The sequence below is a fragment of the Oryctolagus cuniculus genome, chromosome 4, assembly GCF_964237555.1.
Source record: "Oryctolagus cuniculus chromosome 4, mOryCun1.1, whole genome shotgun sequence".
Lineage (NCBI taxonomy): Eukaryota > Metazoa > Chordata > Mammalia > Lagomorpha > Leporidae > Oryctolagus > Oryctolagus cuniculus.
Window position 1 is genome coordinate 139,690,723 of NC_091435.1, and position 20,741 is coordinate 139,711,463.

General features: G+C 41.4%; 1 protein-coding gene across 3 annotated transcripts in view; it reads left to right on the top strand.

The window, feature by feature from the left end:
- The window catches only part of GK5 (glycerol kinase 5), a 93,441-nt gene extending 74,471 nt beyond the window's left edge, over window positions 1-18,970 (top strand). The window contains exons 13-16 of one of the 3 annotated variants that reach the window (XM_051859010.2): window positions 4,867-4,970; window positions 5,807-5,866; window positions 7,404-7,537; window positions 9,744-11,584. In XM_051859010.2, the coding sequence (XP_051714970.2) occupies window positions 4,867-4,970; window positions 5,807-5,866; window positions 7,404-7,537; window positions 9,744-10,078 (633 nt within the window). In that variant the 3' untranslated portion in view covers window positions 10,079-11,584. Of the gene's footprint in view, window positions 1-4,866; window positions 4,971-5,806; window positions 5,867-7,403; window positions 7,538-9,743; window positions 11,585-12,849 lie in introns of those variants that run through there. The other 2 variants (XM_008266275.4, XM_017346816.3) reach the window with 2 other exon arrangements.
- The last annotated feature ends 1,771 nt before the right edge of the window (window positions 18,971-20,741 follow it).

Consider the following 20,741-nt stretch of genomic DNA (forward strand, 5'->3'; position numbering starts at 1 on the left):
AATGGGAAAGTCTGGGCCAAGCACTTCAGGAAATGGCAACTCTAATTCTATTATAAATAAACTCCCCTAACCTTTCACTTTTTTCCAAGGCATCCCTCCACTTGTGCTGTGGTTGCTGTAGCAAATTTGGCTGTCCACCAGGTCAGTGGCTTCAGTTGGAGCTATTTGGCAGAGGCTTTTCCTGCTCCCAGACCAGAGACCACAGGGACGCTGCCACCCTGGGCCGCTGTAATTCTAGTCTCAGCAGACACCTCCCTGCCTCAGGCTTGCTCTAGGTTCACATCAGCATCTTGCCCAATCTCCCTAACATTTCCACTATTCAGACATCCCAGTCACTCACAGAGCTAGAGATACCAATCACAGCACCTGCTGGCCTCACCCTGTAAGGAAACTGCTTGAATCCATAGACTCTGGTGTCTACAGCAGCCGTGCTCCAGGCCTTAGCCCGCCGCTGCCACCACAGCTGTAGGGGGTGAGCGCAACTGCCTCAAAGAGTTGGGAAGGCACAGTGGAAGGATTGTGAAGAAAGTCAGGATTAGAGAGAAGGGTTTGAGTAAGGAGCGATAATACAGTTAAAATGGCAGTGGCAACTAACCTATGAGTTCTGAGTGCGTGTCAGACGCTGTCCTGAGTTCTTCACATGCGTTCTCTCACTTAATTCTTGGTACCTCAGCAAGGTAGGAGATAACTCCTCTCATGACATTCTGAAGATGAAGAGATGGAGACTGGCGCTGTTACATCCCTTCCCCGGTCTCACTCGGCTAGTGAGTGGCAGATCTGGTTTTAGAACCCAGGTGTGGCTGGCGCCGCAGCTCACTAGGCTAATCCTCCGCCTTGCAGCGCCGGCACACCGGGTTCTAGTCCCGGTCGGGGTGCCGGATTCTGTCCCGGTTGCCCCTCTTCCAGGCCAGCTCCCTGCTGTGGCCAAGGAGTGCAGTGGAGGATGGCCCAAGTGCTTGGGCCCTGCACCCCATGGGAGACCAGGATAAGTACCCGGCTCCTGCCATCGGATCAGCGTGGTGCGCCGGCCGCAGAGGCCATTGGAGGGTGAGCCAGCGGCAAAGGAAGACCTTTCTCTCTGTCTCTCTCTCACTGTCCACTCTGCCTGTCAAAAAAAAAAAAAAAAAAAAAAAAAAAAAAACAACCAGGTGTCCTGGTTCCAGGCCCTTAACCTCTCTGCTGTGCTGCCTCCCAGGCAACACAAGATGTAACGGCCCTGGGAATACACAGTGGTGCTTGAGGAGCTTGCATCTAGAGTCTAGGTTGACAGAGACAAGAGGCACATTGGCCTTAACCATCCTGCTGATCCTCCTCAGATATGGCTGAGTTCTCCATGGTGACAAGGGTTCAGGACAGGTAGTTTGTGCCTTGGGCAGGTTATTGCTACGTTTGCCCAAGGCACAGACAGAACTTGGTTGATGGTTTGGGGCAAGGTGGGGAGGACCTCACTCAATGGAGTAGGCAGTGATACATTGAAGGTATGGCTGGAGGTATCCGCCTGATGAAGTGTGTCTAGGCCCCTAGAAGGACCTTCCCAGTCTTGTCTTATCTTTTTCTTTCTTTTTAAGATTTACATATTGGAGCCAGCACTATGGTGTAGTAGGTTAAACCTCCACCTCTGGTACCAGAATCCCAGGACACTGGTTAGTGTCCTGGCTGCCCCACTTCTGATCCAGCTCTCTGCTTATGGCCTGAGAAAGCAGTGGAAGTTGGCCAAGGTGCTTGGATCCCTGCACCCACGTGGGAGACCAAGAAGAAGCTCTTGGCTCCTGGCTTCAGATCAGCCCAACTCCAGCCGTTGTGGTCATTTGGGGAGTGAGCCAGCAGATGGAAGACCTCTTTCTGTCTCTTCCTCTTTCTGTCTGTAACTCTGCCTCTCAAATAAATAAATAAATAAATCTTTAAAAAGTAATAAATCTTTGGGCTGGTGCTGTGGTGTAGTGGGTAAGGTCGCGCTTGCAGTGCCGGCATCCCATATGGGCACCAGTTCGAGTCCCGGCTGCTCCACTTCTGATCCAGCTCTCTGCTACGGCCTGGGAAAGCAGTGGAGGATGGCCCAAGTCCTTGGGTCCATGCACCCATGTGGGAGACCCGGAAGAAGCTCCTGGCTCCTGGCTTCGGATCGGTACAGCTCCAGCCAGTGCGGCCATCTGGAGAGTGAGCCAGCAGGTGGAAGACCTCTCTCTCTGCCTCTCCTTCTCTCTCTGTGTAACTCTGACTTTCAAGTAAATAAATAAATCTTTAAAAAAAAAGTAATAAATCTTAAAAAAGGATTTATTTATTTATTTAAAAGGCATAGTTACAAAGAAAGAGAGAATGAGAGACAGAGAAAAATCTTCCATCTGCTGGTTCCAGGCACATTAGCAGGGAGTTGGATTGGAAGTTGAGCAACCAGGACTCAAACTAGTGTATATATGGGATTTAGGCATCACAGGTCGTGACTTAACTCTCTGCACCACAATGCTGGCACCCTTCACAGTTTTTTCTACCATTCCATCGAAACAGAGACTCACTTGTTCTAGTATAGGAATGTTCTAACTTGTAGAGAAAGTTTTAAATCTCTATAGAATTTATTTCCCTTCAAATTGACCTATTGCTAATAGTAAATTATGTTCATAGCTATTTGTACAAAAGTGACTTAAGGCCAGTCGTAACAGGATTTTATGTAATATATTAGAATAGGTCATTTTTGTACAAGAAAAATATAATAAATTCCCATTATAAATTTGAACTGGCCGAATTTGACTAATCTTAGTTTTACAGTATAGTATTTATATATACTACATAAATCAGCTTTTACTAAAGTCACCAAAAAATTTTAATAAATTAAAGAATTACCGAAATGAAATCATAGTAGGAGGAAAAACATAGCTATAGTAGAGAAGATGGAATGTAGAATTTCTTAATCAATTAGGAAAAATATTGTTCTTTCATTCTTCAAATGGTTATTCATCTCCCATAAAGGCCGCCTGTGGGGCTAGACCCTGGGGACACAGCTCAGGTACATCAGACAGGGTTCTTTCTGTGAGACCTTGGGCAGTATAGCAGGGAAGATGGAGCGTCAACCAGCAATCGTACAGACCAATGCGATTGCACACTGAGGCCTGGTATAATGGGAAATCATAGTGTTTCATAAAAACTTGCAATGAGAGACCTGATCTAGTCTCTGGAGTCAGGCATCTTCCCTGAGGAAGCTGAGGAAGAGTGGAATTAACCAGGGGTAGGGCGTGGGAGGTCTTCCAGGTGTAGCTATCACGTGCAAAGGTCTCAAAGCAAGGAGGTGCTTGTGGCGGGGCCCATCGTCTCCTGACAGCACGAGCGTGTCCCTCTGTCGGGACCGGATCTATCCTGCTGCCCGGTCTTTGTGAGACTGTGAGCTCCAGCAGGGGTTTGTTCCTCATCTTCCTGTCCCAGAATAGTCTTGCATTTCTGGGAATACAGACATGAATACAAACTACATCTGATGAACACACACTTCCAGCTCAAGAGGTTGGCCTTTCCAATGGACACATAGAGACTGAGTGATTGCCGGTACCAGACAGCCAGACTATTAAGCTAGCATAAAAGAATGCAGTATGACCGACAGCATATTTTGTGCACACTGAGAAGCACATTTTCTGCATTATGATTTTTTAAATCTTAAGTCTATAATTTATATCATCAAACAGCCACTCTACCTAGTAAAGAGTTTGAATATAAAAATTGCATGAGGGGGCTGGCATTGTGGCATAGCAGGGAAAGCTGCTGCCTGAGATGCTGGCTTCCCTTTTGGTGCCACTTCGGGTCCTGCCTGCTCTACTTCTGATCCAGCTCCCTGCTAATGTGCTGGGGAAGCAGTGGAGGATGATTCAGGTGTTTGGGCCCCTGCACCCACATGGGAGACCTGGAAGAAAGTCCTGGCTCCTGGCTTCAACCTAGCCTAACCCCAGCCATTGCGGCCATTTGGGGAATGAACCAGCAGATGGAAGATCTCTCTCTCTCTCTCTCTCTCTCTCTCTCTCTCTGTAACTCTGCCTTTTTAATTAAAAAAAAAGCAAAAAATTTTTAAAAAACCCTTTATTTGCAAGGATGATTTCTGTAGTAATCTTCATTTTCCACATTGATAAAGCTAGGCATTTAATAATTTGTGGCTGTATGCTGCAGTCTCTTTCCTTGGTATGAGCTGAAGCAGAAGGTCTAGCTTAAACCTCTAACTGTGATTCAACCTTGTTTAAACACTGTTGAGAACTCTTCCTGGGGCCTGTACCATGGTGTAGCAAGTAAAGTTGCTGCCTGCAGTGCTGGCATCCCATGTGGGCACCAGTTCGAGTCCCAGATGTTCTCTTTGGCCTGGGAAAGCAGTGGAAGTTGGCCCAAGTGCTTGGGCCCCTGCACCCCCGTGGGAGATCTGGAGGAAGTTCCTGGCTCCTGGCTTCCGATCAGCCCAGCTCCAGCTATTGTGGCCATTTGGGGAGTGAAGCAAAGGATGGAGAACCTCTCTCTCTCCCCATCTCTCCCTCTCTCCCTCATGTCCTCCCTCCCTCTCTGCCTCTGCCTCTCTGTAATTCTGACTTTCAAGTAAATAAATAAATCTTAAAAAAAAAAAAAGACAGTCTTCCCAATATTCAGCATTGAGCTACCATTTATTTTTAAATTATTTGACTCTAAGCATTCTTTTCTTCCTACCATGGCTATATATGTTTTAATGGTATATGTTTCCTCAAGTCAATAGGTGTAACTTTTTTTAAAGAATTGATTTGTTATACAAGTTTCACATATTTCATATATAGAGATTTAAGAACATAGTGATATTTCCCCTCCTACCCTGCCTCCCACCCAAATAGGTGGATTTTAGAACCTGTGCTATTCCTGTACTCTCTTCCCTAGGCTCCACTGAACGACCCCTGTGCATGTGCCTCCTTCATGGGTTTGAAGCCTTCCACCAGTAAATACCACCTCGTTCGAGCAATATTGGAGTCAATAGCTTTCAGGTACCAAAACCTACCCCAAACTGCCCCTCCTCGCTGTATTGCTCTTTCCTTTATTAATTTGTTACTAAAATTGAAAAAAGTGATAATATTAAAATTTTTAGATTTATACTTTTGGTTTCCTATATACTGTAAATTATATAATTGATTATTGTTGTTAATGTCCTTGTTATCTCTTATTTTTTCATATGTAGTACAAGAACCACTTAAGTTTGTTTTATGAAAATTGAATCATTAAAAAATCCAATTTCTTAAGCCTAAAAATTCAAAATTTGGACTTTCAAGGGTTTCATGACTTTATTCATGAAGGATAATTCAAACCAATAATTCTTCTGTTATACCAAAGATTGATTCTTCAGAATTATTCTTTATATATATTTCTCTGTGTTTTTTTAAATTATGGGACAAGTATAGCTTATTAAAATTAAGAATGCAGTTTTCATGAATATGGAATGTTTGTAATGTTTACAATTTTCTGACTACAAAATAATTTTTATATTTGGTATATTCTTAGGTGTTTATTGTATATAATCTTAATAGCTATCTACTAAGTAGGTGCTTTCTTTAAATTTTTCTTTTTTAAAATAGTAATAGAGTAAATTCAGTTGTGATGTAGAAGTTATGCTGTATTGTATGAAAGCAAAATCACAATGAATTGAGCTTCTTGCATAGTTGAGCAATTGCTAGGTATTTTCTAGTTAGTATAATACATTTCTTTAATATTTTCTTTTATGTGTTTTATAAATATCAAATAAATAAAGCATAGTTTTATATTTTGAGGCTAGAATAGATTATTGTGCTATGAATTTCTTCTAAATACTATCTTGTTCCTTAATTAGAAACAAACAATTATATGAGACGATGCAGAAAGAGATTCATATTCCTGTAACAAAAATCCGGTATGTAAACTTTATTTCTACCAGACTTAACTAGAAATTAGAAGTGAGTGATACAGGCATGGAAAGCCATGACACGGTGGCAAAAACAACCTAAATGAAAGAGCCTGGTGAATAAGACCCCAGCAGAAGGAACAGGCCATCAAGGAGGGAGGCGCCTTTCTCCGAAGGGAGGAAGGAACCTCCACTGTGATATGGCCTTGACCAAACAAGTTCAGAGTCGGTGAACTCAAGGGGCTTCCATAGCCTAGACAGCTCATGGCAAGAGCCTCAGATGATTGCTGACGTCATAAATAAGAGTGCCAATTGTTAAATCAACAACGGGAGTCACTGGGTACATGCTCCCCACGTAGGATCTCTGTCCTTAATGTGTTTTACTATGAAACTTAAAGACAACACTACTAGTCGAACAATGCCATATACCTTGTGAGGTTGTGTGAGTACAGCCTGTTGAAATCCTTGCTTAGTGTATACTAAGTTGATCTTCTGTATACGAAGGTAATTGAAAATGAAACTCGATGAAGGGCGGGATGGGAGAGGGTGTGGGAGAGGGGAGGGCCTTGGGAGGGAGGGAGGTTGGGGGAAGGGAGCCACAACAATACAGTAAAGTTGCACTTTGTAAATTCACATTTATTAAATAAAAAAAAATAAAAAAAGAAGTAAGTGATAGCTGCTATTAATATTTTCCTCATTATAATTACTCAGAATTTCAAAAAGAACTTGTACCCAGCTCCTTTGCAATATAATTCTTGCATATAAGGAATTTGAAGAGAAAGGAAATTTAATTTCAGATTTATGGAGAATAAAACACAATATGAAATTTGGAAGGCTCTCAGTACCCATATTAGTGTTATAAAAATCTTTTTTGAGTGTGTAGGTATCCTTTTGACATGGAAACATTAAATTTCTTGGCTTTCTTTTCTGTATGTCCAAATGCACTTTTATGTTAGATTAGTTTGTTACACTTAGCCTATTTTAAGTTAGTACCAAGACAAACAGGACAGGTGGAAAAATAATGGGAGGAATAAGGAAAACAGATTCTAGATGACCTAGATGGGTCCTCTGTAGTTAGGTCAATGACAGGGGATATAATTTGCAATTAAAAAGTTAAACATAGGGGCCTGTGCTGTAGTGTAGTAGGTTAAGCATCCGCCTGTGATGCCGGCATCCTACATGGGTGCCAATTCAATTCCTGGCTGCTCCACACCAATCTAGCTCCCTGCTGATGGCCTGAGAAAGCAACAGAAGATGGCCCAAGTGCTTGGGCCCTGACACCCATGTAGGAGACGTGGAAGAATGTCCTGGCTCCTAGCTTCAGATCGGCGGAACTCCAGCCATTGCGGTCATTTAGGGAGTGAACCAGCAGATGGAAGACCATTCTCTCTGTCTCTCCATCTCTCTCTAACTCTGCCTCTCAAGTAAATAAATAAATCTTTTAAAAAAGTTAAACATAAAGCCAAATCAAATATTTAAGAAAATTATATGACCCAATTAAGAAGAATTCATGATGTTTTTGTCTCACATGTCTTGCTCCCTGCAGGGCAGACGGAGGAGTCTGTAAGAACAATTTTGTCATGCAGATGACTTCAGACTTGATCAATGAGAACATAGAGAGACCTGACCACTTTGACATGTCCTGCCTAGGTGCGGCATCTCTAGCAGGCCTTGCTGTTGGTATGTCTGAATTTTATAAAAACAAGGGCTTTCCTGCAAACTCTTTCTTATATATGTATATAAATCACTAAGTGGTGGAGAGGCTCTTGCAGGTCTCCACTGGGCTCCAACACCTATGCACACTGCTCACAAAATATCCTGTGGCCTGCTCTGCTGCTTGGTCCAGTTGTTCCTCGTCCAGCCTCACTTCACTCCTTCAGTCAGAAGAAGTACGAGGCAAGAGCAATCTGCAGCTGCTTTGGGGTCCAGGGAGGGAGGGTCTTTGGGGAGTCCTAAAGCAAAAAAAGTATCAGTGGCGCTTGTTAAAGGATGGTAAGATGAACTTTGTCCAAGGGGACTATCAAGACAAGTAGAGGGACTGCTGCAGTGGGATGTAGTGGGGAGGGAGGCATAACTTTGAGCGCAACAAGGAAAGTTGGGAACTTATATCCAACGAGGAGGTTGGTAGGTGGTGTAGGAGTGAGAGAACTTTCCCTTTTCCCTTTGGAGGTTCGATATTTGAGTCTGAAAAAAAAATACTGTCAGCAGACAGATTAACAGGAAGACAGGCATACAAATTCATTATGTGCATGGATGCATCACAGGATAGTGAGTTGCCAGTAATCCAGTGCGAGTCAAAAGCATATAGGCCGGCGCCGCGGCTCACTAGGCTAATCCTCTGCCTGTGGCGCCGGCACACCGGGTTCTAGTCCCAGTCGGGGCGCCGGATTCTTTCCCGGTTGCCCCTCTTCCAGGCCAGCTCTCTGCTGTGGCCCGGGAGTGCAGTGGAGGATGGCCCAAGTGCTTGGGCCCTGCACCCCATAGGAGACCAGAAGAAGCACCTGGCTCCTGCGTTCGGATCAGCGCGGTGCGCCGGCCGCAGCGTGCTGGCCGTGGCAGCCATTGGAGGGTGAACCAACAGCAAAGGAAGACCTTTCTCTCTGTCTCTCTTACTATCCACTCTGCCTGTCAAAAAAAAAAAAAAAAAAAAAAAAAAAAAAGCTTATATACCCTCTTCATAGTGGAGATGAAGTAGGGGAGGTAGGCAGTCTAAAGGGAGAGTAAATGATATTTAGGGACAACAAATGGGCCTGAAGAACAGTTAATAACCCAGGACAAAGTTCTTTTTGGCTCTGGGTATGGTGTCAACTCTAGTCTTCCTTCTTAGATTCAGCATCTGTCTTTCCTGGCTGATGAAATATCTGGGGCAGAGGTTCACAGTAATTGAATATCTTCTGGAGAATCTGGCCTTTAGGGTTGACAGAGAAACTTCCAGAGAAAGCCCTTCCCTGCAACTGTTGCTCACCAGGTGCTCTCAGATTGAAGTCCAAAGCAGCCTCTTTTGAAACATTATTTTCTGAGCCCCAACAGTGGGGTGAAGGGGAATTCTGGCTAAGCCAACCCAACAGGATTCTTTCTGAATGCAGGCTGAGGTGATCAGCTGGCGATGGTAGAAGATGAACTATCAAGGATGATTGGAGATGGGGAATTCTGGCTAAACTGACTGAGCAGGATTCTTGATGAAACTAGATAATGAAGAGAAAAATGTGGAAATCCAAACGTTGACTCCTACTTGGAAAAGAGTTCAGAGGAGCCAAAGCAGTGTTTGGTCAAGGAGAGAATCTTTGTCAGTTGGATTGTCTTTGAGATTAGAAACCACTTCATTCTTTGACTTATTGATCCGTATTTATGGAGCACCTGCTACCTCTTTATTCACTGCTGAGAAAAAAAAAGGGATTAAAATCTATGGTTTCTGATCTCTTATGGGAGCAGACAGGTAAGTCAAGGGACTAGTAAATTTGTGTGACAAGCCCAGTGAGCAGCAGTAGTATTAAGTAGGTAGTGTAGACCCCTAAGAGGAATTTGGATTTGATCCTGAAGGCACTGAAGAATTTTAAGCAGGGGAGGGACATGGTAGATCTGCACTTGAACAGATGACTTTAATCATTAGTGAACAGGTTAGTGAGGTAGGAAGCAGCCATTTAGCCTAGCAGTTGAGACATCAGGGTCCTACATAGGGTGCCTGGCTTTGATCCCTAGCCTGGCCCCCGACTCCAGCTTCCTGTTACTGTAAAGCCTAGGAGGCAGCAGTGATGGCTCAAATAATTGGGTTCCTGCCAACCACGTGGGAGACCTGGATTCTACCCTCTCGGCCCTTGGAGGCATTTAGGGAGTGAATCAGTGAACCGGAGTGGTCTTTCTGCCTCTCAAGTAATTTTTTTTAAAGATTTTATGGGACTGGTGCTGTGGCACAGCAGGTTAATGCCCTGGCCTGGAGTGCCAGCATCCCATATGGGCATCAGTTTGAGATCCAGCTGCCCCACTTCCAATCCAGCTCTCTGCTATGGCTTGGGAAAGCAGTGGAAGATGGCCCAAGTCCTTGGGCCCCTGCACCTGCATGGAAGGCCAGGAAGAAGTTCCTGGCTCTTGGCTTCAGATAGGCACAGCTCCAGCCATTGCGGCCAATTGGAGAGTGTACCATCAGATGGAAGACCCTTCTCTCTCTCTCTCTCTCTGCCTCTCCTCTCTCTGTGTAACTCTGACTTTCAAATAAATAAATAAATATTTTTTAAAAAAGATTTTACTTATTTATTTGAGAGGTAGAGTTAGACAGAGGGAGAAACAGAGAAAGATCTACCGTCCACTGTTTCACTCCACAAATGGCTGAAACAGCTGGAGCTGGGCCTATCTGAAGCTAGGAGCCAGGAGCATCTTCTAGGACACAAATCATTGCCCATATGGGAAGCTGGCACCACAGGCAGAGGGTTAACCTACTAAGCCACAGTGCCAGCCCCTGAAATATTTTTTTTAATATTTAGGGGCTGGCATTGTGGCATAGCAGATTAAGCTGCTGCCTGCAAAACCAGCATCTCATATGGGCAATGGTTCGAATCCTGACTGCTCCACTGCCAATCCAGCTCCCTGCTAATGTGCCTGGAAAGCAGCAGAGGATGGTTTATATTCTTGGGCCCCTGCCACTGTTGTGGGAGACCTGGACGAAGTTCCTGGCTCTGGCTCTGGCTCAGGTCTAGCCCAGTCCTGACCATTGCAACTATTTGGGGAATGAACCAGCAAATGATCTCTATCTCTCCCTCTCTCTAACTGTGTCTTTCAAATAAATAAATCTTTTTTTTTTTTTTTTTTTACAATTTAAAGTTACAGGTCCAAAAAATATGAAATCTTTGGAAAATTCAGCTTAAACTTTCTTCTGGGCCGGCGCCGCGGCTCACTAGGCTAATCCTCCACCTTGCGGCGCCGGCACACCGGGTTCTAGTCCCGGTCAGGGCGCCGGATTCTGTTCCGGTTGCCCCTCTTCCAGGCCAGCTCTCTGCTGTGGGCAGGGAGTGCAGTGGAGGATGGCCCAAGTGCTTGGCCCTGCACCCCATGGGAGACCAGGAGAAGCACCTGGCTCCTGCCATCGGATCAGCGCGGTGTGCCGGCCGCAGCATGCTGGCTGCGGCGGCCATTGGAGGGTGAACCAACGGCAAAGGAAGACCTTTCTCTCTGTCTTTCTCTCTCTCACTGTCCACTCTGCCTGTCAAAAAACAAACAAACAAACAAACAACTTTCTTCTGCTAAAATTTTAATAATTCTAAATAAAATTAAAACAGTCACCTTTATTTGTTCACTCATGATGTTTGATTAAGTCAAGTAGAAGAAAATAACTTTTCCTTAAATAATCAGCCTAGTTGCAAATTTAGATTGCTTTATACATTCCAATTCCTATAAATCTAATTTAGCTGATTTTCTTCTTAATTTCAAATGCCCAAATGAACAAACTCAGAACTATAGTAAAGATCTTCTCAGATACTTAAACAATTCTTGCACATACTACAGTGGCATGAATTTTGGCTGCTTCAGTATACCTAAAGTCTCAATTCAGATCTTGGTTTTTCTCTCAGAAATGTGAGACCTGAAGACAGTGTACATCATCTGTATTTCCTAAATTTACCCAGACACTGGGTCTGTCCTATGCACATTTTTTTTATTTATTTGACAGATAGAGTTAGACAGTGAGAGAGAGAGAGAGAGAGAGAGAGAGAGAAAGAGAGAAAGGTCTTCCTTCCGTTGCTTCACCCCCCAAATGGCCGCTATGGCCAGCACATTGCGCTGATCTGAAGCCAGGTGCGTATCCTGGTCTCCCATGCAGGTGTAGGGCCCAAGCACTTGGGCCATCCTCCACTGCCTTCCTGGGGGCCACAGTAGAGAGCTGGACTGGAAGAGGAGCAACTGGGACAGAATCCAGCAGCCCAACCGGGACTAGAACCCGGGAGGCAGAGAGAAGATTAGCCAGGTGAGTTGTGGCGCCAGCCAGTGTCCTATGCACATTTAATAAAATGACTTTTGAGGATACCTATGCCCAAAAATGTAATTAAGAAATTATGAAAAGAAAGATTTTAAGAAACATTTATTTTATCATTGGATTTATCTAATTGTAGTGCCAGTGAAAACTGTTTTTAATCTTTCTAAAACTTCTATAAATTAATGTCTTTAAGTATAGATTATCTAAAATGCTGACTTTGTAAATATAAAGAATGTGACCTGATAAGAAATTTCAGGAAAAAGAGTTTTGTGTGTCAGCTGCATTGGTAAGAGAAATCACCCTCCGAGGGGACCTGTAGACTGTGGATGCCTCTGAGTAGGTGAGCTGGGCTCCGCGAGGTGAGGTGGTTCAGGCTTATTAACAAGATGGCTGCCTCTTTTCAAACTGCGTGTGATCCTTGTTATAAATGTGTTCTCTTGCTGTTGTTATAAGTCACATGATCCTCTTTGCAAAGAACAGCATGTGCTAGAACTACAATATTATCTTGAAGTGGAATTTAAGTAGCTTATATTAAAGGTGATTGTTAATTCAAATAGCCTTATATTAAAGGCAAATTAACTATGTTAATTCCCAGACTGTGAATTTTATTCATATTCCAGGGAGTTGCCACATACCTCCAGATATGTGACAGAGTCTTAATTTATCTTAAATTTAATTTATATTAAAATTGTATAAAAAGAAAATATACTAATACTTGGGATTTTTGAAAAAATAGCAAATCACAAAATTAAGTAATGACAGGATGTGGCAGCTCTGAAAGGGACTTGATGCCTACGACTCAGAAATAAAGTTGAAAGTTAGAAACCAAGAGATTTTAAAATCTTAGTGTATTTATTTATTCCTGGGAATGATCCATCTAAAATTCAAAAACAACAAAATATTTTGGACTGTATTTTAAAACAAAAATTGTTAACTTTCACCCACTCACACAGGTCTGTGGATAAACTTTATAGACTCATTATTTGCCTTAAAATTTGAGAATGCTTTTTTTTTTTTTTTTAATCCAAAGGGTTTTGGACCGACAAGGAGGAGCTAAAGAAACTGAGGCAAAGTGAAATGGTTTTCAAGCCACAGAAGAAATGGCAAGACTATGAAATGAATATGGAAAACTGGCTCAAAGCCGTGAAACGCTCCATGAATTGGTACAACAAGATGTAATCCACTGATGCTGTGGAAACCGCAGCTGGCTGATATCCATGCTGTGCACACGAGGCAAAGCTCAGGGATAACCAGAAATTAACAGTGACCTGGAAGAGATGCCAAGCAAGCTTCACAGCTTCAGAGGAAAAAGAATTGCTTTCCAAACAAAACAAAACAAAACAAAAAAACTTTTGTTTTTATCCAAAGCTTGATAAAATTATATGGCAACAATACCTCAAAACTTCGGATTTTTTTTTTCTCAAATTCCAAAGGACATTAGCCATTTCCAGCCATATTTTGATAGTTATAGGTCCTCCTCCTTGTTTGCCTTGCCTGTGGGGGATGTGTTCCAAGACTTTGGTGGATGCTGAAACCATGGATAGCACCAAAACCTATATTGCTATGGTTTTTCCTCTACACACGTGATAAAATTCAGCTAATAAATTAAGTGTGATAAGGGATTAACACTGGTAATAAAATAGAACAATATAACAATATATTGTCACAAAATTACATAAGGGAGGTCTCTCGTCTAAAATATCTCATTGTGCACTACTGACCTCCCTGTTGGTGTGGATGTGAGATGTACAGTGCGCGAGCAATGAGGTGAAGTGAGCTGAATAAGTACACACTTATGCTTCCTGGCTCTGACCTTTACAGTCTGAAGTGCAATAGCAAAAGTAGCACAAATTTCTTTTTCCTTCACAATTTCCCAGATAGAAGATTTGTTCTCACCATAGATCTTAGCAATCTCAGCATGTGGTTTTTTTCCTTTCCTTATTTTTGTTCTTTCCTAAGCAAAGGACTTTCACCTTTTTTTTTTTTTTTCCACTTTAAAGGAGCATTTTACAGCTTTTCTTTGGTATATCTGAAAGGCCAGCATCACTGCTCTTGCGTGTTGGGACCGTTACTGAGTAAAATACTTGAACACAAGATCTGCAGTAAAGTGACAGTGATGTGATAACCAAGACAGATAATAAGTGACTGACAAGCGGGTAGCATATACCGTGTGGATACACCGGACAACGGGATGATTGGCACAACAGTATGGGATTTCATCATGCTACTCAGAATGGCACGCAATTTAAAACTTAAGAATTGTTTATTTCTGGAATTTTCCATGTTATATTTTTGGACTATAATTGACTGCAAGTAACTGAAACCATGAAAAGTAAAACTTTGGAAAAGGGGGCCACTGTACATAGAAACATAATTGTTTACCCTCTGAACAGTGGATCAAGCACCATTCACATTTTGTTCCGAAATTAATGTGAAAAGTATTTCTTCAATTATTTAAAATTAAGTGGGCTATTTGAAGTCCATATAGGTAAAAAAAGAAAGAACTGAGAAAATGTAGAATTTTGGAATATTAATATTTTATGTTTAAAGCCATAATTTTTTAATGTCATATCCAAATATGAGCCCAGCATGTCCCTCTCAGATAAATGTGTCAGTCAGTGCTTTCCTTTACTGCACTTGAAGTCACTGCCTTAATTTTTCCTTGTTCAGCCAAAATCTTTGCATTCTTTATATGTTAAAAAACTAATTTTAGTTATTGATTCTTAAGGAATAGAAAAATATGCTTATTTTCCTTCTGAAATATTAATTCTTTCAAAAACTGTGAGGCACAAAATTCTGTTTTTTTTTTTTTAACAGAATGTAAGTAGTTAACACAAATTTAGTCTCCTCTTGTCTTTTTTCTTTCTTATTGTTAGTCGTTAAAATGCTGGCATAAATGTCCTTTTTATTAAGTGCCTAACTGACAGAGCTTACTTTGAAGAAAGTGCCCTAATTTATTAGTGACTTAAGAATTGCCTTCATTGGAGAATTTGACTTGTCTGAGTATCTTCTGTTGTTGTTCAGTCTGCTCATCTCTCTGAGATGTGTGTAGAGGATAGCAGATGAGAGGTGAGGGGAATGTGTCCACGTTAATGACTGCCCTCTGGCCGCCCACCCAGAGATCCACAGCGGGGAGCTAGCTGTTGGACAGTTGGACTGTTGGACAGTCCAACATCCTCAAGCTCTCTTGCTAGAAATAACATAGAGAAGCGAGAGTTATGAGTAGCTCCAGGCTGGGGGTGAAGTTGTCACAAGGCAGGGTGACACCTTCCAATGTGTTCTACTGCCCTCTTCCCTTCCCTACATCTGCCATGGGTTCTATTTGGATTTGCAGTCAAGATTTGGTCAAGAGCCATCACATAAAGTTCTACAGTTATGAAACTAGCTATTACATAATATGTAACTAAGGGAGGGATTCTTGCAGAGAATTTTGTTGTTGTCATATATGACAATGTCAAACAAGTATGACAGAACTAATAGTAAAATTTTCTGCAAATTCCACTTCAGAGAACCTCAATTCTTTTCTTAAATTACTGAATTTTTCTGATGGAGGCATTTTAGCAAATGTATGGTATTAGTAACTCCCATGAATTAAGATTTGGAATTATTTTATTAAATCAGAGTATTTGATAAGTCAGATAATATTCTTTTCATTCTTTCTGTTTTTTTTACATCTTTGCAAAGACTAATGACTAATTAAAGGCTTTCTTTTCAAAATTGTATGAAGGCTGCTCTTTTGCTTTGCTCTTTCTTACAGATTCTGCTTCTCATTGAGTGTGATTTCATAGGAAAAATTCTTTTTGTTAGAATGTACCAATTTATAACATTGATAGTGCCTAAAAGTGTGCTAGTTTATTTCTTTTCCATATTCTTCTTTCTCAACATATAACCACAACATAAAGGATAAATACTTTATTTTAAAAAGATTTATTTATTTATATATTTATTTGAGAAGAATAGTTAAAGACAGGGAGAGACAGAGAGAGAGCTCCTCCATCTGCTGATTCACTCCCCAGATGGCTGTAATGGCTGGAGCTGGGCTGATCCGAAGCCAGGAGCCAGGAACTTCCTCCAGGTCTCCCACGTGGGTGCAGGGGCCCAAGCACTTGGGTCATCTTCCACTGCTTTCCCAGGCCATCAGCAGGGAGCTGGATCAGAAGTGGAGCAGCCAGTACTTGAAGTGGTACCCATATGGGATGTTGGCGCTGCAGGCAGAGGCTTAACCTACTCTACCACAGCGCTAGCCCTGATAGATACTTTTCAGACAGTGTGAGAAAATAACTTTGAGTGTCTCTCACTGGACTTAAGCAGCCCCTCAAAAATCTGTGGCTAATTTCTTGTCTTCTGTGAACCTATAAACTAATCTTTTACTTTTAATATTTCTAGCCAATATTAGTGACAGTTCAGCAAATCCTTTTTTCAGATTTAACCATGATCAAAAACATCATCACATTTGCTTTTCTGGTTCCAGAAAACATTGTAATCAAAATCAGCTAAGGAGAAAAATTATCCTTATCATTTTCAAGTTTATTTTTTATTTGTGCACTACTATTGGAAGTTTCAAACAATGTATGCTAATATTTCTTAGCATGTTCTATTTTCCCTGTATGAAAATATCAGATAGTTTTAGGAAGTCTCCAGATATCTCACCCTGGAGGAGAATGTTCCTGTATAATCCATCTTAAAATGGACTAAAATTTTGTTTGCACTATAGATTTAACTGATTTTTAAATCTTTTCTATCTGACCAACATAAGATTTTCCAATTTCAGCACTGACATTCAGTTGAATAATTCTTTGTTCTGGAGGGCATTATAGGATGTTTAGCAGTATCCATGACCTCTGCCCTCCAGCTCCCCCTAGTTATAACCAAAAAGGCCTCTAAGCATTGCCACCCTGGGATACAAGATCACCCCCAGATGAGAGCCAGTGATAGAAGAAAATGGAAGACACAGTGAATATAGAGTCACATTCTTTTTCTCTGTTTTATTTTACCTTAGGAAATGGTTTAAGAGGTGGTAGCAGTATGTTAAAATAAATAGGGTTTCTGCTTTGCTAGTTAATAAGGAAAAAAAAATCTGATGTTGCAGTTATGTCTTCTGATGTTTTATCTACCCACCCCCAGCCCTACCTTTGCAAACTGTGATCTTACTTAGTAGGTTCATGACTTCAGTATAGTATTTAGGGTTTAGGGTTAGGGTTAGGGGTTAATGTATTCTGCAGATTGTCTTTGACTTGATCTGCTTTTTTACTTCATTTTTAACTGGGAATAAAGAGGGTGATCACTCTCTTTCATCTGCCTTCTGTATAAACCCTCACCAGACTGGAAGCTCCTTGAAAGCAGAAATCGTGTCTGCATCCCCAGAACCAAACACTGTGCCTTCCTGTCTGTGGGATCCGTTTTTGCTTTGTAAGTGCAACTTTGTTTGCATACACGTTTTGTTCCTGACGTTCCTGGTCGTTTGTTGGAAGTGAACTAGGTCAGTGACTGATTGAGGACTACTTTGCTATGACAGCTAGAATCCTTGTGTTACTTATTTAAAAATTTTTCATGTGTTTATATGTCTGCAAGTGCATTTCTCAGAGAGACACATCCACAAATCGCTTAGTTTATGTGTTTGACTGTGGGTAACAAACAAGAGATTGAATCTTCCGGATGCCAAACAGGCTGGTACTATAGGAAGGAAAAGGCAGAAGGAGCCCCTTCTGTGGGGGACGTATATGCGGGAGACCAAGCTTTAACCCCAACTGGCAGCAATTTTATAGTTCCGAGGGGAGATAGAGCCATCTCCTGGCATTCTTAGACTTGGAGTCAAGAGTCATCTACAGACAGCCTAGACAGTTTAAATATACCATAATGGATTCTGAATCCCTTTGGGAAACCTGGATCACGTTTCTCCATTGAAGTTAAAGACCCCAAACCCACCTCAGACCTCTGAGACCTACTTGGTTCCAGAATTATCTCAAAATAGCAAAAGCCAGGTCATCTGTTCAAACCATTCAAAATAGGTGATGCCAAAACATCCGACAGGTGATCCAGAATCATGTTGTTTTTGTAAGTTTGGGGGCTTCATAGCCATAAATATTTTGGCACCAGCGTCTATTGTAATTCACTGGCTATGTTGTCTCTACGTTCTGGTGAGATGCTTGTCCCTGGAGGAATGCAGGAATGGGAACAGGAGACAGGAGCCTGCAGAATCACTTATTTATGAAATTCCCTGCTACTCTGTTTCCCCTCCTTTGACGCTTTCCTAAATTTAGTCTATTATAAAATGGCTGTGTCTAGACAGATATCGGTGTTGTTTAGGGGGAAAAAAATGATACAGGAACTCCAATTTAAATGAGCCTTATCTTTATAAGAAACTGCCAAACTGGTTTTCCAAGTGGCTTGTATCATTTTCTCCGCAGCAGTGTATGATGGTCAACTTTCTCCACTTCCTCACCAGCATTGATGTCACTGTCTTTTATTTTAGTCATCTGACAGTGATATCTCATTGTGGTTTTAATTGTATTACTGTAATATGATGATATTGAACATCTTTTCATATATCTTTTTGCCATTTATTTATCCTCTTCTGTGAAATTTCTGTTTATATCTTTTGCCTGTTTGCTAATTGGATTGTTTGCTAAATGAGCCATATATTAAAATATCCTTTTTAAAGTTTTTTAAATCAGTCCAGTGACTTAAGAAATCATTAAAAGATTTTTCAAATCCTTCTAGGTAAAATATGTATAGTGTTTGAACATGATTTTTTAATCTGAGCAGAAGAATTCTTGTATTCCTTGTGTGGTACTAATACTGTGTAAAGTTTCAAAGATACCTTTACTTGGAATGTTAAGCAGAATGTACAGATATATACATTGTACATGGCTACCAGAATGTTTCTAATCTTTTTTATTTAAAATAAGTGATTTAAGGGTGTCAGAATGACTTTGTGAAAAATTAATTAAAATTTTTCCTATTTGTGCAACATGGGTAAATGTAGAATCCTATTCATATGCATTCATATATTCTTATTTCTCTGGTGTTCTTTAATTTCATAGTTTTATTAAGTAGTCATTGAGAACCTCATAAATTGCAATCGTTAAGCTCTATAGATAAAAATCAAGGATGCTCAGCAGTTGAAATAAATATTTTTCTATGCATGTGAATTTTTCCCTTAGGTTTTTGTGTACTTTAAATTTTAAATGTAAAAAAGAAATTACTTGGACATTTTTATTACTATTTTCTGTTTGGGTTTCTGCACATTAAGAAAGTCACAAAAATAAGCATATGTTAACTACAATTCTACCCTGAGATAAATTTATGCTTAATATAGTTAGAGAAGAAGAATTTTATGAAAGCTTCCTCTTAAGGCTCATTATTCTTTATATATAACATTTTTGCATAAAGGAAACTACTAAAGAAGAGGGTTAGTTCTTTGTGGTGAGGAAACCATCAGATGCTGTGAAATATATTGTACTTTTAAATATTTAAGAAGACAAGAACTAGAGGAAATGTAATTTCATGTACTAATATGAAAGTAGTCTAGCGGCTATTAAAAATCACTTCTGAAAATTATTATTGAAAAGTATTTGGGGAACTGCAATGAAATGGCGCATGATTGACCTATACATGTGGGTCTATGAAAGCTGTTTTTACTTCCTGTTCCTCTCTTCATTGCTGTGCAGGAACACACATTTCCAGTGACCTCCATATGCTGGAAGACACAGCAGGTGGTCTGGATCCCCTGCCCTGGCTGCAGTGGAGTCTCCTACTGTTTCTAAGTCTATGGGGTCATTTTGTAGTAGGAAATTTGAAGAATGATAAACAGTGAATTAATTATTTGAAGAAAGGAAGGGATTTAAAAAAAAAAAACTATTTATTTGAAAGAGTGACAGAGAGAGGGGACAGGCATGGAGACAGAAGAGAGATCTTCCATCTGCTGGTTCACTTGACAAATGACCACAAAGGCCAGGGCTGGGCCAGACCAAAGCCAGGAGCCAGGATCTCCCATGTGGGTGACAGGCTCCCATGCACTTGAGCACTTCCCAGGCGCATTAGCAGGGAGCTGGATCAGAATCCAAGCAACAGGAACTCGAACTAGTGCACCAGTATGGGTGCAGCAGCTTATCCCACTGTGCCATAACACTGGCCCTTTTTAAAAAATTATTTGCAAGACAGACACACAGAGAGGCAGCAGAACAAGGTTCCATCTGCTGCTTCACTCATAAAATGTTTGCAATAACTGTGGCTGAAATTTTGCTCTACATAAAAGCTAAGAAGTGAGTCTCCCATAGTTTCATGGGTAGTGACCAAAGATATGAGACTCTTGGGTCAGAGACTAAGAACATTACTACTTGGGGCCCAGTGCTGTGGCATAGCAGGTTAAGCCACTGCAACAATACTAGCATCCCATATGAGCGCCAGTTCGAATCCTGGCTACTCCACTTCTGATCCAGCTCCCTGCTAATGTGCCTGGGAAAACAGCGGAAGATGACCCAAGTTCTTGGGCCCCTTCACCCATGTGGGAGACCTGGAAGATGATCTTGGCTCCTGGCTTCAGTCTGGCCCAGCCCTAGCTGTTGTGGCTATTTGGGGAATGAACCAGCAGACGAAAGATATCTCTATAATAAAGATGTCTCTCTCTGTGTGCATCTCTGCCTTTCAAATAAACAGATAAATCTTAAAAAAAAAGAAAGAAAGAAAACTTGGCATAGCCAAGTATTAATTGTCTTCGTACACACATTGGGTCTTCATGCCTCCCAAGTCCCAGGTGGAGCAGTCCAGGTTGATGCTGTACGTGGTGTGTGTGGTACAGCTCAGGAACCTGAAGCTTAGGAAACCTGACTCTTTCTGCAATGGGTTGGAAGTAAACCTGCCCAATGCTTGCTCCAGAAATAATCATTTTTCTTATATTAATGCTTATACAAAATTGCCCTC